This window comes from Typopeltis vanoorti, chromosome 3 (genome assembly GCF_054136105.1).
Source record: "Typopeltis vanoorti isolate ZY-2024b chromosome 3, IOZ_Tvanoo_1.0, whole genome shotgun sequence".
Lineage (NCBI taxonomy): Eukaryota > Metazoa > Arthropoda > Arachnida > Uropygi > Thelyphonidae > Typopeltis > Typopeltis vanoorti.
The window spans coordinates 157,560,314-157,579,091 of NC_143551.1; the positions used below are offsets into that span (position 1 = coordinate 157,560,314).

The window sequence follows — 18,778 nt, forward strand, 5'->3', positions numbered from 1 at the left end:
TTGGATGTTTTGTGCTAATTGCATGGGCCAGTCGTGTTAACTGTGAGCAATAGATAGTTGAATCAATCGTTCTGCCTGATGGTAACACCTCATAGTGGACAACACCTTTATAATCCCACCACACAGAGAGCATGATCTTCGCTGGGTTATCGTACACAACCCATTTTTCATCTCCCGTAATCATCCGCTTCAAAAAAGGGTCGTTTTCTTGGCACAGCAAATCACAGATGGATATGTGAGCAGTCATATTGGCCTCAGTCAATTCATGCGGTACCCAAACATTGAGTTTTGAAACATATCCCAGCTTGTATAGGATATGTTCAGTACTGCAGCAATCTTCCGCACTGTTTGTGATGGATATTTGTCGACGATATCCTTCACAACACTCAAATCAACCTCGGTCAGGCGACCAGCATGAGGCGCTTCACTGACATCAAAATCTCCAGAACGGAATTTGGTAAACCATTTTTGGCATATGCGTTCTGTTAAGGCACATCCCCATATACGCTGCATATTTTTTATGGGCCTCCACAGCTCGTTTGCCTTTTTTGAAATAAAAAAAAAGAAAAATATGTCAGTAATGTAGTTTATTTCCTTCTATTTCTAAAAATATGTTACACACACACAACTGAAGTAGGCCGAACGAAAATTCACTGAAACCTTATGTGAAATGTCGCCTTTTCAACTGTGCAATAGCGTTGTGCAGTAGCGCAACAATAGCAATAGGCAAAGTGGTGTAAACTTGTACTAACGCATAAACTGAACAAACTTATTTGGCAACCCAATACATATACAATACAAATCCCTATTATATTTTAATAACCAAAAAGTCCATGCTTCAGCAAGCTCAGCATAAAAAAAAAAAGGTAGAATGGCAGCTTTGAATGTGATAATCTGAGAATCATTTCTATTTAAGTGTATGGAGAACAGCTACACACCTGTCTACAAAAACTCATTTGTGAATAAACCTGGTTTTATACAGAACTTTTCTCCACTAGACTGTGACACCCAAATGGCATGACATGAAAGGTCCAATTTTTTTGGCTATAAGAATCTAATTAATTCTGATGTTTTCTAAAATATAGTTCTGCAGATCTGTTAATCTATAAGTAGTACATAAGGTAGAACAGAACAACAAGGAATTGAGTAAACCTTGAAAGACAATAGTCATAAGAACAGGGCAGAGATGCATTGAGAAATTCCAGCAGTGTATTTGGAGATTCTGTGTTTTCATTCACATGAAGGGATGGCTTACAATAATCAATGACTTCCTGCATAAAGTCTATATTTACTATGAAAAGTTATAATGCTAATTTAATGGCAATTAAAAAACAGAATAATATCCATAGACCAAAGAGAAAATGAAATTTATGTATTAATGTATTATTAGCATATGATATTTTTTATGATCTACTAAAAATTATGACACAACCCACAATTAGAATGTCAAGAAATGGAAGACAATTATTTGATTATACTTGAGAAGATGAATCAAATATTTCTAAATGGATATCAAGATGACTAAATCAGATTCTAGACACATACATTTGGAAAACTGTTGCAGCATTAAGAGGGATCTGTAATCCTTCAAAATGTTCTATCAGCTATGTTTGCCTTCTGTGTAACTAAAAGTAATTATTTCATCTTGAGAATGACCATGATATGCAAGATGAATACTGGTTATATCAGTAGATCTATTTACATATGTTGAATCCAGTTGATCTACTATTTGCATCTTACTTACTAGTCAAGCAACATATGCTAAGAAAAATAAATTTATTTTCTCTCTGAAATAGTGGTTTATCCCTAAAGTGTCCTTTTAGCTGACATTTCATAACTGTACAGATGGCCACACATGCAAATAATTATAAATGCAAATGAGATTATCCTTCTATAATGGCTGTAGCTCTGTCACAATTAGGCTGAGAACAAAGAATTCGACATTTTGCATTACTCACACACCAACTGCTATTTTCTTTGTCTTCCATGGCAAGGGATGCAGTTTAAGAAAATAATATCATAAAATCATGATCTTTGATTTTCCTTCATGGGCACATGTTACTATAATATTTTTGTAGAATACATAAACTACGTCTATATTTTATAGATACAAAATTTGCTCCTTCATTTTTCTATTCTAGTTCTCATTTTAAGCTAAAGTAAGGTTTAATTTACAATTTAATAATTCATACCTTGAGCACATTTTTTTCGGAGATCTGGATTGAGGCCACCTTGTACAATTGGAAATATGTTTTGGCTATTAGGTTTCTTGTGTGCTTTTAAACATCTGTCTAACCATCTTATGGTTCTGAAAATACACATTAATCACAAGATGTTTTTCCTTTCTTTCTTTCAGTAGGTTAAAATATATTAACTCTTAGTCAATAAAGATAAGCATATACTATTTAATTTAACCCAAAAAATTACACATTGTTTACTGAAATAACATTTCAGAAACACAGAAATTCATGTATTATCCCACCTCCTTCATACATAGGTTAGATAAAGTAATCATGTGTGATTTTAATTATCTGAATATTCAGTGGGTAGACGTAAAATCTCATGATAAGAACAATGTCGAATTTACTGAGCTGTTACTAGACAAAATCCTCATGCAGCATGTCATGATAGAAGGAATTTGAGGTCAAAAAAGTATCAAACCTGGTTACAAGGGTGTGCTGAAAAGTTGCGATAATCACCATGATGGAACTGAGGTTTTCTTATATATCCTAAAAGAAAAAGAACAGTTACAATTTGATGAAATATAAGGTTTAAGGATTTTAAGATATGTTCTTTCTTGTGGTTATATCAGTTGCTTTAATATCATTTTTGTTCTAGGTGTTCATCAGAACTTTTCAACTCCCCCCCCCATATAGTGTTCAGTGGGGTGGGGACCAATTAAAGATGTGACTGTTTTGCATCTGGTTTGTGACAGTGATCATGCTGTACTGAACAGGGAACTGACTAAGGACACAGATGTTCCATTCAGCAAAGGTGATATACTATAATATTTTAGTACTGAACTATAAAGTAGGAAATTATGACCCACTGCAGAGAACACTAGATTTGGTTCTATAATATCAATTGTAGTGCAGGGGAAGTATTAAGAGAGATATATGCAATATTAAAATGTGTCCCTGCAGTTTGAAAAATAAATAGGGTGTAAGAGTGAAATGGATGTCCATCTTATTAAACAAGAGTTTCTGAAAAAAAGTTGATGAAGGAATAATGTCAACCATGAAAATTATGAGGTGCAAGCTAGATGAGTTGTTGTACAGAAAGCTAACTCTGCTACCTCTAGAATGGATGAAGAAACTCATATATATATGAGGAGGGGGATACTAGAACTGTTGCATAAACTGAATAAGAATTCAGCAATAGGGGCTAACAGAATAACAGCATGGATGTTAAGAGTTCGGCTAAACTGGATGATGTGTAACTATCAACCAATCAGTATCTCTGGAGTGGTGGTGAAGATTTTGGGAAAGTTGGTAAGACCTTGCATATTGAAATAGGTTTAAAGAGAATCTATACTTTTGCAATGAACAGCATGAGTTTACTAAGCAAAGGTCATGTATGTCTAATTTGCTCATGCTTTATAATAATGCTACAGCTGAGTTGGAGGACATGGGATTGGATAAGAGAATGGCTAACTGATAGATATTAAAAATCTACTCACCTTAAATCTACACAATTTAAGATGACTAGTGGTGTACCCCAGGAACCAGTCCTTGTTCTATTGTTAATGACAGTGGAAAAGATTTGAGGAGTACAGCTGTTTACTGATGATGCAAAAATAGGTAGGTAATGAGGAATGTAAGTGGCATGCAGTACTTGCAGAATGCTTGTAAATTGTGGGCATGTGAAAATGGTTATAATAGTTCAATGACAGTAAATGCAAAATTATGCACTTTGGAATGATGAGATTTCTAACAGCACATTATATTGGTATAATTATGATTGGAAAAACTGAGACTATAGATCTCAGAGTTTTGGTAGATAAGAAGTTAAAGCTTAAAGGGTGAATTGCAAATACAATTTTCAGGTTAATTGCAATGCTGAAATGAATAGTGACATGTAAGGATAAACATGTCATTTTACTTGAACACCCCCTTGAGTACAAATCAAGAAATTAATGATGATGACTAAAAGTTTAAGAAAATCATTACCAGCAAATAGAATTTCTAGAGAAAAATTTACTTTACAGACACTTGATCTGATCAAGAAAAGGAAGAATTAAGGAAAAGGAGACACAGAAGTAGCAAAGACAACATAGAATTTGTGAAAATGCAAAAGTTAGTTGGAAAAGAAATTAAAAATGACATTAGAAAATATAATTTAAGAACAATTCAGAACATAATAGAAAACAAAAAATCACATATGAAATGTTCAAAGGTTACATGGGAGGGGAAAAAAATGCATATTTTAATTACAGAAAAAATTCCAATGAAGGGGTAAATCATTGATTATCTTATTACATAAAAAGGGAAAAAGAGATTATAGCAAACTGATTGGTCTATAGTTATTGATATCACAGCTGTACAAAATGTTTATATCCATTATATTAAACAGAATCACAAGATTTGTGGATGATGCACAGCCATATGAACAAGCAGGATTCAGTGCAAGATTTTCTACAAGAGTTCATAACCATATGTGGCTATTAACCAAGTAAAGAAAAAGCAAATGATGTTGGAAGTTTTTTCCCACTTGGTTAGACTATAATAAATTTAGTTTAATCCTTTAAACTAAATTTATTATAGTTTAAAGGCAACTTTAAATAGTTTATATTATAGTTTTGAGGTAACTCGTCCTCCCATGTCTTTTGTTTAGCTAGTTTTACACAGTGTTTAGCATTCTTGCATTTGCAACACAAAATACGAGGCTAATCTCCTTGAATGGCAGTCAGTCTCAAGTAGAGTAATGTGGGCAAATATGAGAATGGGGAACTGGACAATGAGACTTATTTGTGCCTATGGTCCCACAGAAGGTTCTACTAAGGTAGAAGTGGAGGAATTTTTTGAGGCTTTAGAAAAAGCAACTGACACAATGAAAAAGGAAAAGTTGGTCCTTGTTGGGGATCTAAATAGTAGAGTAGGAAATGATTGTGAGACATACAAAAATATTTTGGGAAAATTTTGAGAAAAGAGCAAAGCTAATAATAATGGCAAATATCTGTTGGATTTCTGCTCAGGACATGGACTGGTTATTACTAACACCATGTTCCAACATAAAAATGTGCACAAATTCACATGGAGAGAAGAGGCTAGGAATAAGAAAAGTCTCATTGACTATGTTATTGTTGATAGTGATGTTTTCTCCCTGGTGCATGACATCAGAGTGTACAGAGGATTTGCAATTGGAAGTAATCACTATTTAGTCTTGAGCACGATAAAATTGAATTTCATATTGAAAAGAATAACATGTAAGAAAGTTTTAAAGCGAATAAAAGTTGAGCAGCTCTCAGATGTAAACTGTAGACTAAAATACAGAAATATTATTGAAAAGAAAATGAAAGAGTTTGAGAACAGGAATCAAACCTTGGAGATTCAGTGGCAAACTCTGAAGGAAACATTGATTGATTCTGCCAGAGAGGCATGTGGTGAGGTTGTGTGCAAAGATAAAAAAATCAGAACTCCCTGGTGGACACAGGAAGTTAAAGAGGCAGTGAAGGAAAAGAAGAAAGCATATCAAAAGTTCCTGGCAAATAAGTCAGCTTTTACTCTTACAGAATACAGAGACAAATGTAAGAAAGCTAAACAGTGTGTAAAACTAGCTAAACAAAAGTCATGGGAGGACTTTGGCAAGAATATAGAAAATAAATATCAAGAAGGTGGCAAAATATTCTGGAGGTTGTTGAAGAAGCTTAGGAATGGAGGAAAGAGTGCTGTAAAAGGAATTAGAGATGATAAAGGTGAAATGAAAACAGGAGAAAAAGATATCCTTGAAGTATGGAGTAATTACTTTGAAAAACTGCTAAATGAAACAAGCAGTGATGACAGCACAGTGATAAAAAACACTGACCAGGCATGCAGTCAGGAATACATATCCATACTTGAAGTAGAAAAAGCCATCAAAGGCTTGAAATGTGGAAAGGCAGCAGGAGTAGATGATATTCGACCAGAAATGCTGAAGTATGGTGGTATAAGAGTCTTACAGTGGCTGCACTGCATAGTTCAGAAAGCCTGGACAGAGGGACGAATTCCCGATGATTGGGGTAGAGCTCTCATAGTACCCATATATAAAAAGGGAAATAAAACTGAATGTGAGAATTACAGAGGTATTTCCCTACTGAGTGTTCCTGGCAAGATCTATGCAAGTATACTTGAGAAACGGTTGAGAAGAATTGTGGAAGAAAAGCTTGGTGAAGAACAAACTGGATTCAGGCCAAATAGAGGCTGTCAGGATCAGATCTTCACTTTACGACAAATAGTCGAGAAAGCATGGGAATATAACAAAGATCTGTATTTAAGTTTTCTCGATTTGGAAAAGGCATATGACAAGGTGCCAAGAGAGAAGCTATTCAATACGCTGCAGTTATATGGTGTCAATGGGGAATTATATCAAGCAATACTTAGTCCTTATTTGAGTTGTGAGTCAGCAGTTAGAATTGAAGGAAGTACAGGAAGATGGTTTAATGTTAAATCTGGTGTGAGACAAGGATGTACATTATCCCCTCTGTTATTCATTATCTATATGGATCACATTATGAAGGAATGTGGTATTAAACCTGATATCAAAATTGGAGATGTTAATGTCAGCTCTTTGCTTTATGCGGATGATGTTATACTTCTAAATAAATCCGCTACAAGTCTGCAAGATTCTCTGACTAAATTGAATAGGTGTTGTAATTGATATGGTATGAAGGTCAGCAATAAAAAGACAAAGACAATGATAATAGGCAAAATCATTGAAAATGTCAACTATGTTGTGAATGGAGAACCTGTGGAACAAGTAAAACATTTCAGCTACTTAGGCACAATTTTTACTGAAGATGGTAAACTAAATATAGAAATAGACAACAGAATCAGCAAAGCTGGTATCGTGGGAAGTCAATTGAATAAATTCATATGGAATAAGAAAGAAATTAATCGGAACACTAAATTAGCTGTATACAAGACTGTGTTCAAACCAATTTTAACTTATGGATCTGAGAGCTGGGTCAGAAGTAAAACACTTGACCAAAGACTAGAGACTGCAGATATGAGAGTCCTGAGAAAGATTAGAGGCGTGAACAGATGGCATGAATGGCAATATCATATTAAAAATGAGGATATTAGGAAAGAACTTGACATTGTCAGCATCCAGGAATGCGTTAGCAGAGCTAATCTCAGATGGTATGGTCACTTAAATAGAATGGGAGAGGAAAGATTAGCAAAACAAGTGTTCTCTGCCAGGTTGGCAGGAAAACGACCCAGAGGAAGACCAAGATATAGGTGGATTGATACAGTACAAAGTGCCTTAGACGATACAAATATAAGATCTGATAATGTTGGAGTCTTGACAAGTAACAGACTGATTTGGAGGAAAATTGTAGATAGGAAGTTAGTAATGATGTAATTTTTTCATGTAGTACTGTCATATCCTGTACAGACCTTGAGGGTACATGGCAGGAATTTGATGATGATGCATTTGTCTCTATATTCTCTAAGAGCACAAGCTGACTTATTTGACAGGAACTTTAGGTATGCTTTCTTCTTTTCCTTCACTGCCTCTTTAACTTCCTGTGTCCACCAGGGAGTTCCGATTTTTTTTATCCTTACAGATAACCTCACCACATGCCTCTCTGGCAGAATCAATCAATGTTTTCTTCAGAGTTTGCCACTGAATCTCCAAGGTTTGATTCCTGTTCTCAAACGCTTTCATTTTTTCTTCAATAATCTTTGTGTATTTTAGCCTACAGTTCACATCTGAGAGCTGCTCAACTTTTATTCGCTTTAAAACTTTCTTACATGTTATTCTTTTCAATATGAAATTCAATTTTATCCTGCTCAAGACTAAATAGTGATCACTTCCAATTTCAAATCCTCTGTACACTCTGGTGTCCTGCACCAGGGAGAAAACATCACTATCAACAATAACATAGTCAATGAGACTTTTCTTATTCCTAGCCTCTTCTCTCCATGTGAATTTGTACATATTTTTATGTTGGAACATGGTGTTAGTAATAACCAGTCCATGTCCTGAGCAGAAATCCAACAGATATTTGCCATTATTATTAGCTTTGCTCTTTTCTCCATATTTTCCCAAAATATTTTTGTATGTCTCACAATCATTTCCATCATCATCATCATCATCAAATTCCTGCCATGTACCCTCAAGGGGTGTACAGGATATGACAGTACTACATGAAAAATTACATCATTACTAACTTCCTATCTACAATTTTCCTAACATTTTGTATTTATTGCTCAGAAAGATCTCACCAGTTTTGGTCTTTTTTGTTTCAGTCACCCCTATTATGTCGATCTGGTACTTATCTAATTCCTCAGCTAGCTCCATTTCTTTGCCATTCAGGCTTCTTACGTTGATAGTACCGATCTTTAACTCTGGTGATGTTGAGTTGGGGTTTGTTTTCAGATTTGTTCCAGTAGCTGACTTTTCGCTGTTCGCCCTGGTTCCCTGGCGAAAACAACGGGGGCCTTGTTTAACCGGGCGACGCCCCAGCCGGCATGAAATTTTGTCATGTTGTACCATCATTTTTTATTTTGGTTTAACCAATAAGAATACAATTTGGTCGGCTAAATCCCAAATTGCCAGCCCATCCTCGTTCGTTCAGTATCAAAGTAGATACCCAACAGGGTGCACCACGAGAAGGTGAGGATTGGACATTAGGTCAGAAGCCCTGGTCGGTTCTCCGCATTCCTTTAAAGGCTATGTGGAGGTCTCCTCTCAGTTATACAGCTTTGACCCTTAAGCACCACAATCATTTCCTACTCTGCTATTTAGATCCCCAACAAGGACCAACTTTTCATTTTTCATTGTGTCAGCTGCTTTTTCTAAACCCTCAAAAAATTCCTCCACTTCTACCTTAGTAGAACCTTCTGTCGGACCATAGGCACAAATAAGTCTCATTTTCCAGTTCCCCATGCTCGTATTTGCCCACATTACTCTACTTGAGACTGACTGCCATTCAAGAAGATTAGCCTCGTATTTTGTGTTGAATACTATGGCTACTCCTTCTTTTCCTTGATTGTCATTGCCTGAATATAACATTTTGTATTTAATGCCAGAAAGATCTCACCAGTTTTGGTCGTTTTTGTTTCAGTCACCCCTATTATGTCGATCTGGTACTTATCTAATTCCTCAGCTAGCTCCATTTCTTTGCCATTCAGGCTTCTTACGTTGATAGTACTGATCTTTAACTCTGGTGATGTTGAGTCGGGGTTTATTTTCAGATTTGTTCCAGTAGCTGACTTTTCTCTGTTCACCCTGGTTCCCTGGCAAAAACAACGGGGGCCTTGTTTAACCGGGCGACGCCCCAGCCGGCATGAAATTTTGTCATGTTGTACCATCATTCTATATTTTGGTTTAACCAATAAGAATACAATTTGGTCGGCTAAATCCCAAATTGCCAGCCCATCCTTGTCCGTTCAGTATCCAAGTAGATACCCAACAGGGTGCACCACGAGAAGGTGAGGATTGGACATTAGGTCAGAAGCCCTGGTCGGTTCTCCACATTCCTTTAAAGGCTATGTGGAGGTCTCCTCTCAATTATACAGCTTTGACCCTTAAGCACCTGGGTGACTACTGAAAAACAGGTTTTGTGTGACCAAAGAGCCTTGAAGAGAAGAATGCTTTACATAACAAAGAGGAATATAATAAGAAATACTACAATTAGAGAGGTGACTGGAGTAGATGATATTGTGAAGTATTGTGAAGCATGCAAATAGAGATGGGCTGGCCATATTTATAGATTTGCACACCAAAGGTGGACAAAATAAGCATGAATCGATACAAAGAGAAGAAAGAAAGGTTGCCAGAGAAAAGGATGGAAGGATGATCTGCAAAGGATCCATGTACAATTAGGGAATGTGATATTGGATTATAAAATATTAGCATGGATAAGAGGATAGCTTACTGACAGATATCAAAAAGAAATATACAGCAGATGTGAGTCTGCAACATTTAATTTGACCTGTGGTGTACCATAGTTATAAGTTATTATTATATAGTGCACAGTTATTATAATGACTTTTGCACATGCATGTTAATTTATTTGTATGTGTATGCAGAAGTTAAGAAAAAATGGATCTTCCATTTCTTAACCAGAAATCTTGAAGTAAAGTTTTGTGGTAGCTTAAATCTTGAATGAAGAACTGACTAAGAATGGAATATGGTATAGCATTAAATTTATAATCATAATGGTTTAATACTATAAATATTAGTCCAAGAGAGTATAAAAGGTTCTAACCTGTAAGTGGCATCTTCTACTCTTGGTCCACATATAGTACTGCTTACAACATCATCTAGCTGCATTATAATATCTGCTCCAATGCTATTTTGAATTTCAGTAGATTTTTCTGGAGTCAACAAAATTTCCTTTTGGTTATAAGGTGACGTAAATGTTACACCTTCTTCTGTTACTTTGGATAGTTTTGCTAAAGATACCATCTGGAATCCTCCACTGTCCTAAAATCAAAATGTATCTTAATTATGACTATAAATTTAACAAGTTCACACTGGGGAAGGATAAACCATCTCAAGTTGCACTTGATCACTATGTGTGCATCTCACACGTTTCCAATAATGCAAAAGTTACGTACAAGAAAAAAAAATATTGATTTCAAATTATATAAGTAACCTCTTACTGTTTAGTAATTAAAAGACTGTTTAGTTAATTAATGCACTATACAAATATAGAGTGGAGAATAAATCACGTGTAAACAAGCAAACAGACTGGAATCATGTGAGGGCATGGCACATTTAAGGTGAAAGAGAAAGAAATATTTCATACAGAAAATACCCAAATCTTTTCTTACAGAAAATGAGAGGATTCCTGTATGTATGTGGTACAAGAGGATGAAACAAATTACATGACAGTTTACAGCCATGAATCATACACATATATGATGACCTGAATGATGTGGAAAGGAAGACATAAGGAGAGAAATTAATTTGAAAAGTTAACCAATAACAAAGTATCTGTATATATTCCTGCCAGGAATTACTACCAGAAAGATGGACAAGCCAATTTGACCATGAATGATGGTATGTGATTGATGGACTGTCTAGTGATCAAAACACACTATTACAGTTATTCTTTTGTTTCTTTCTTAGCTATCAATAGAAATGAAAAAAATATCCATGCATATGCAATGTTATTTCTTTGACATGGCACTGATAATGGTCTCTTTTCAGAATGAAATATCTGATGTACCTGATAATTATTTATTTTCATTAAACTATTCTTGGGTTATATGTATTATAGTTAGTGCTAAATAAAAGACAAAGGAAAATTTGAATTACTAGTCAGACAGGCTAAGATTAATCCAGCTTTTACATATATGTAACACCCTAAGAAAATATCATAATCAATAAAAAGGAATTTTGTTACTGCATTCTTGCATAGTGGCAATCATTACCATAATTAAACCTGGAGTGATTTTTGACACGTACTGTAGACATAATTTTGCCATTAAAATCGTTCAGTGATCTGAAATTACCCTAAAAATTTTCATAGGGATCCAGAATACCTTATTTTATTAATTTTCATCAAGCAAGGGCAGACTTATTACTATTTTGAATCAACCTGGTGATTAAAATGATTCAGTTATACAAATAAAATTACTGCACTGAGTGTGCTGAATTACCATTTTGCAAATAAAATAAAAAAAGTCAAATTATAGCCAGGCCAGGCTGGTGAGTGCTCGGCATATTTGCTCTATAGCCAACAGGTTGCAGGTTCAAATCCTGAATCCAGAGACCTGAAATGGCTTGAAAAAAGTTCCATGTTTGGTATCAAAATCAGGGTTTCCAGACCAGGTAAAAAATAAATAAAAAAATCCTTAACCCACTGCAAATGCACTATAGGTTTACATATGACCTTTCATGGGTGGGAGCACATAAAAAAAAATAAATAATAAAAAAATTTATCACTTCAAATTACTTTACCACTGGGAGAGAGAGTGAGAAATTATAACAATACAAAAAATTGCAGCCATCATCAATTCCTGATGTGTCCACAAGGAGAGTATACTATGTATACCTTATTAAGTTTATGTTACCATGAACTTTATATATAAAATATAAACTCTCAGGTCCATAAGCTGTTAAAATTGTTTGGAATACTCACCTACTGCTAAAGAGTATTTTGGCTAATTCATCTCTTATTCCATATATATATACACACACACACATGTAGAAAGTATTTTACCTTGGGTATAATAAATGTTAAAGATACCAAGCTATTTTAAACCTGGTTTTACTCCATTTCCCAAGTAATTGCAGGCGCAAACTTGACTTGTTTATCTGTTTGCTTACTTGGGAAATGGAGTAAAACCAGGTTTAAAATAGCTTGGTATCTTTAACATATATATACATATATATATATATATATATATATATATATATATATATATATATATATATATATATATTTATTTTTATTCAGCTGGCTCTTCACCATACCAATTTTGCTTATTTTATTCTGTTATCCATTTTCATATTCGATTTGTCATCTTTATTAACAAGTGTGCCTAAATAGCTAACAAATTTTACTTATTTCACAGTTCTCCATTGGGAATGCATTGATATTTTCCATGTTCTAACCAATTTTCATAATTTTTACCTGTTTACTGCTCATTTTCATTTTTTACAGCACTTATTCAATTTAAATGAGTTCTGAAGAACTGTGCTGTTGATTAGGAAAACATAACATCATCCATATAAAGTAATGAGCTAAGCAGGGCCGGCCTTCTCTATAAAGGGACCTGGGTGCAAGAAATCTTTTGGGGCCCTAAAATATTTTTCAAAGGTAAAAATTAAAGGATTCAAAATAAACGTGTTGTAAAACCTCTTACCTGCAAATGATTTTGGCACAGGAAAACAAAAAAAAAAAACACATTCGAAATATAGCAGGTTAACATAACGTTTACTGAACACAAAACAAAAGTATTAAATAATTAAAATAAATATTTAACACAAACAAAAGTAACCTGGCTCACCAACTATCGCACAAAAACTATTTACAATTAATTATTGTTTAAAGTAATAAAAAAAATTAATTTAAGCACATATAAATAGGTTTACTATTTTAGGGGCCTAGTTTTACTAACACGTATATTGCTTAATACGTATTTATTTAAATATGCGATTTTTTTTTTGCTATGTCATTAATCATTTCCAAAAAATTACAATTTTTGGCAATTTCCTTTTTGATGCTTAATACAGCAAGTGCATTTAAGCGTTCTTCGCACATACTTGACCGAAGATAATTCTTTATCAATTTTAATTTGCTAAAAGAACACCCTGCACTTGCTATAGTAACTGGTAACGTAAAGAAAATTTCAATACAGTTAGCACATTTGGAAATAGTTCATTATAACTATTATTTAATATATATTGCAATATGTCTTGCGCATTATTTACATTTTTTTGGTCCAAGATCAATTCTCATAACAAATCAATTTCCTGGATTAAGTCTTCATTTACATCTTTACTATAATATTTTAAAAAAATCCCTTGAGCGGTTTTCTAGTTCATTTTTTTTCTGATGTTTTTATATCAGTGATTAATTTAAAATAAGAAATAACATTGGGTATATTTTTAAATCTCTCATCTATTTGTACAATAACAGCATCAATTACAACATTGAAAAAGTGACATCTAAATTCCTCTACCGGGTTTAGTAAAATTTCATCTTCTGCTAGTTCATAAAATAATCTTTTTCTTTTTCGAATTCTTTTTTCAGCCAAGTCTTCGGAAATATTCAAGTTTCGTGCTATCATTTTTGCGTCATCTAAAAATGTGTTAAATTTTGATCTTAAATTTTGGATTTCATTTTTAATTTTATTCACTAAATTAAAAGCAGAGTCAAGAACAATTGTTTTTGCTTGAAATAGTTTGTTGAGGAATCTAGTAGACTTTTAGCTTTGGATACTGCCTATATTATCATTAATTGCACCAATAAATTCTTCTAAGGAATTATAAGTTTGTTCAAACTGTGTATACACTGCTTTGACAGCGTCTATTTTGGCTTCCCATCGAGTATCGCATAATGGTTTAAGCATAATATTTAAATGCTTTTGTATAATTTCCCACCTTTTTGTAGATGCAGAAAATACGCAGTATAAACATTGCAATATTCCAAAAATTTTTTTTACAATATATACTACTGGAAGCAGCATCACAAATTATCAAATTAAAAGAATGTGATAAGCAAGGTACATAAAATTGCATGAGAGTTTAAACTAATTATTCTAGATTGTACGCATTTATATGTTCCCTTCACATTGCTACCGTTATCGTATGCTTGCCCTCTACAATTCATAATATCTAAATCAAGCTCAGTTATTCTTTTTAAAAGCGAATTTGCTAGTCCTTCACCAGTCACATCAGTTACTTCAAAAAATCCTATAAATGACTCATTTATAATTAATTTTTTGTCTACAAAATTTACATATCTAATAATTATTGAAGTTTGTTCCTTGTGAGAAATATCAGGAGTACAATCCATTTGGATACTGTAATATATGGCTGCTTTTATATCGTCTTTAATTTTATTAAGGACTTCATTACCTAATGCAGCAATAATTTCCTCTTGAAATCTATGCGCCAAATGATGTACGATTCTTTTTTTCGTATTTTTATTTCTGTTTACATGCTCCACTAGCACAGGATCATATGTACTTAATAATTCTATTAAACTTTAAAAATTTCCATTATTCGGCATTCCTATTGTTTCATGGGATCCTCGAAATGACAGATTATTACTTGCTAAAAATAGAATTACATCTACAATTCTTTGGAATAGTAATTTTAGACGTTCCATTTCTTTATTTATATTAATTTCATTTGTTCTGTCAACAGTCGAACATAAATTAAGCCTTTTTAATAAATCTTGCCAAGCAATAAAGAGAATTACAGATGACAGTTTTCTCTGTTTATTAAAACTATATAAATCGTGTTGATTGATCTTTTCCTCTTCTTTTGGAAAATAATACACAACAAAAGCAAAATACTGAGTCTTGAGCTTTTGAGTAAACTAACCAGCTGCGAAGCTAAGTTTCACCATTTGGCATTTTTTTAAAATAGTATGACGTAGAAAATGATCTACCTTCAACATTCTTAACGAATGCGTCTTGATGATGTTGTTTAGGTCCGGTTTTAACACAAAATAATCTAAATTTATCAGTTATAATATTTGGCCACAAACCTGGATCATTTATATTCACTTGATAACCATCGTTATTATTGTTTTCATCGTTATTTGCTGTATCTAAAACGTTTGTATAATCGGACGAGTCTTTTTCGACGAATCCCACAGTTTCAACATTTTCATTGAAAATGTTGTGTAGCTTGTTTAGAGTTTTCTTCTTCAGTTGAAGTTTGAATCGCAACTGCAGAAGTCGTAGCAATTTCGTTGTCAGATTTATTTTGTAGCCATGAAAACAAATCTACTTGAGACTTTTTGCGATTTTGCTTTTCTTCTTTTTTCTTTTCTGCTGATTTCCTTTTTTGACACCCAGAGGGATACTTTCTTGGCATGGACATTATGGGTTAGGCTTTGCCTGTCAAATAAGTAAATTATCCCATGAATTAACAGAGAGTTAAATATGTACATACTTTTTACAATATTACAAAATTTTAGAAACACTCAAGGAATGTGTTTATTTATTCGTTTGCTTATTTCAGTACATCAGTTTCACCCTGATCTATCACTATTAACCGAGTTGAAATTAACGTAGTTGAGATCTAATCACGTGCAGACAACACTTCATAATCCTGAATATTGATAATACATTTCACATAGCTATAATAGCTTTAAAAATAACTTATCATATTTACTGGAATATAACTGGTCCTCGCGTATAACTCGCATCCCTGATTTTACTTTGCGAAAAAAAGAAATTGTAATCACATTCACCTCATAGCAATAGTGACTTGCTCATGGCAATAGATCCCGTGGCAAACCACGCGCCCTCCATACTAGCCAATATGTCTGCAGATGCAAGTAAAAGCAGGTTGTTTTATTGTATCACTGAATAAGGTACAAACATTTGCAGTCTGTGTAATATATTTCTCAACAAATAGTGCAATTAGAGACAGCTGGGATAAAAATGGCACTAACTAATGAATCGCATGTCCCTTCCCCCAAAAACTATGCTATTTAGCTGCAAGCAAAACCATATGCTGCACTAGCAAACACTAAAACTAAAAACTAGATGTGTGGGAGTCTGCCCCCCCACCCCCGGCTCAAATGCAGAGCAACAATAAAAATCAACAGAAAGTGTTAAAATTTGTAAACGTGTTAAAGCTAGGAAATATATAGTGAATATTGTTATGGCTTTCAGATATTGAATTGAATTTGGTTGAAGAGAATAAGCATTTCAACTCAAAAATTGTCTGCTGACCTCTATCTTTTGACTCATGTGATCTTTTGTTAATACTGCACCAATCATATGCACATATCTTTATTGGCCTAGTACCATGCCTGTCTGTTCATTAGTCATTCGTGAAGGATTGTTCATTAAGTATCTCAAGTCTTGTAAATTACCTAATTTTTGTTTGAAATAATGGGAAAGCTGATGGTGCTATTTGGGTAGGATGCACACAAGAAAACTGCTCTCTAGGCAGGAAATAGCAATTGCAATATATGCGGAGATTTTACGAAAAAACTGAAAACTTTAGTTTCCGAAAATAAATCAATGCAAAGGAAATTTGCTTTTATATCTAATAAGTTAAACATATTAATTGACAATAAATACTTCCAATCCATATTTTAATGACTTACGATTTAATAAAATACAAATACACTTTAGAAAACAGATATGTTCTCTACGAAACATGAAAAGATATATCAAATGATGGTAAAGAAGTCACGCCACATCTGGATGCCTGACGAATAGTGCAACAACTGAACTGGACAAAACTTGTACATCAGTATATCGCAGAGATGTATCGATGGCTTAAAAATAGGATGTTCGTTTTTAATTTTCTTATTACTTATTATTATGGAACAGTTGGTGGAGTTTAATTAATTATTGTATTTTTATTTGGTATAGCTGTACTTAATAAAATTGTATTATATTAAGTTAAAATATGTCAGCAAAGATATTTGAAATGTATTTTTTTATTTAATTATTTTTTAAGATGAGCCCTGGGTTGCATGCTGGAAAAAAGTCATTGGCATGCCACGTTTGGCAGGCATGTTAAGGGTTGTCCACCCCTGACTAACCACATATAAAGAACATAATAAATATTTTTTCAATGGGTTCGATAACGAGCCAAATGATATAAATGTGTAACAGATTAGAAAAAAACTAATGATGAATCAGGCATTTTAGCACATTTTAGAGTAAAAACGAAATCATGTTTGTTAATTTTTATACACTGCATAAACGCATCAGAAGGGTTAAGCAAAAACCCTAATATAATAGAGAAACACAAAGATATTATTATTACCGGGGACCCTAAAATCCTGTCGATGAAATCCCTTTAATTATAAGCAAAATTAGAAGAAAAAAAAATAAAAAAATATGTTTCCACAAATGTGTACTGACTATGCCCACTCGATCGTGGAGCACGAGTGCATTGCACTCACCGCACCCCCGAGATGGCCGGCCCTGGAGATTTAATGCTACATTCCTTTCTAATGTGATTCACAGATGATGATGAATAACAGAAGGCAGTGTGCATCGTCTTACAACAGATTTTACATCAAACCATCTTTCTGTATAATTCAATTCCAACTGCAGATTTACAGCTTAAGTATAGGCATATATATTGTTCTGTATAATGTCCCATTAACACCATATAACTGTAGTGTTTTGAACAGATTTTCTCTTGGCATTTTAACATATTCAACACATCTACAAATGTTACAGATCTTTGTCATATTCTGATGATTTTTCAACTATTTTGTCATAAATGAAAATCTGGTCTTGACAATGACATTTTGACAACAAATTAAACTCGTTCTTCCCAAGTTTCTCTTCCACAGTTCTTTTTAGCCTCAAGTATATTCACATAAATCTTATTTGGAACACTCAGTAAGGAGTGTTTATTTCTCTTTTCTACAAATGGGTCCTAAGAAGGACTGTTGCAATTTCATCCTTTGAAATTCCTCCTTCTACTAAGCCTTTTGAAATATATATCATAGTCACTATGAAACTTTTATATACTTTCATGCTCAGCATTTTGGTTGAATATCTCCTATTCTGGCTGCTGTTTTCCCCTTCCCTCAAGTATTTATCCTCTGATTGCATATTTCTTGAATAATTTCAATTCTGTACTGTCACAACCAATATTATTTAGCAATCTTTCAAAGTAATTTATTTTTATTTTATTTTTTTTAATGGGAAATTCACCCACAAGAGGTTAGTCAGCCTATTGTACACTATAGGAACTTGTTCACATTTAACTAAGGGGCTATGAATTGTATTCCTGGAGAAACATAAGATGGCAGACTGTCAGAAGGCAGTAGTGGAAGAGATAATCGAAGAGGAGAAGAAATTTGTTCTGCGAGTTTGGGGATTCACTATGAGAGTATTGATTAGCTATTGCATGTGAGTGAATGGATTTGACAGAGACTGAAGGTATTATTGATGTCAAGTCT

General features: G+C 33.7%; 1 protein-coding gene across 7 annotated transcripts in view; it reads right to left on the reverse strand.

Annotated features, from left to right (window-relative positions):
- Window positions 1-18,778, reverse strand: part of Tgt (tRNA-guanine transglycosylase) — a 131,649-nt gene that overhangs the window by 66,415 nt on the left and 46,456 nt on the right. For all 7 annotated transcript variants that reach the window (XM_090416159.1, XM_090416161.1, XM_090416160.1 and 4 more), the window contains 2 exons: window positions 10,415-10,632; window positions 2,193-2,308 (listed from right to left, as the gene is read on the reverse strand). In XM_090416159.1, the coding sequence (XP_090272285.1) occupies window positions 2,193-2,308; window positions 10,415-10,632 (334 nt within the window). The remainder of the gene's footprint in view (window positions 1-2,192; window positions 2,309-10,414; window positions 10,633-18,778) is intronic.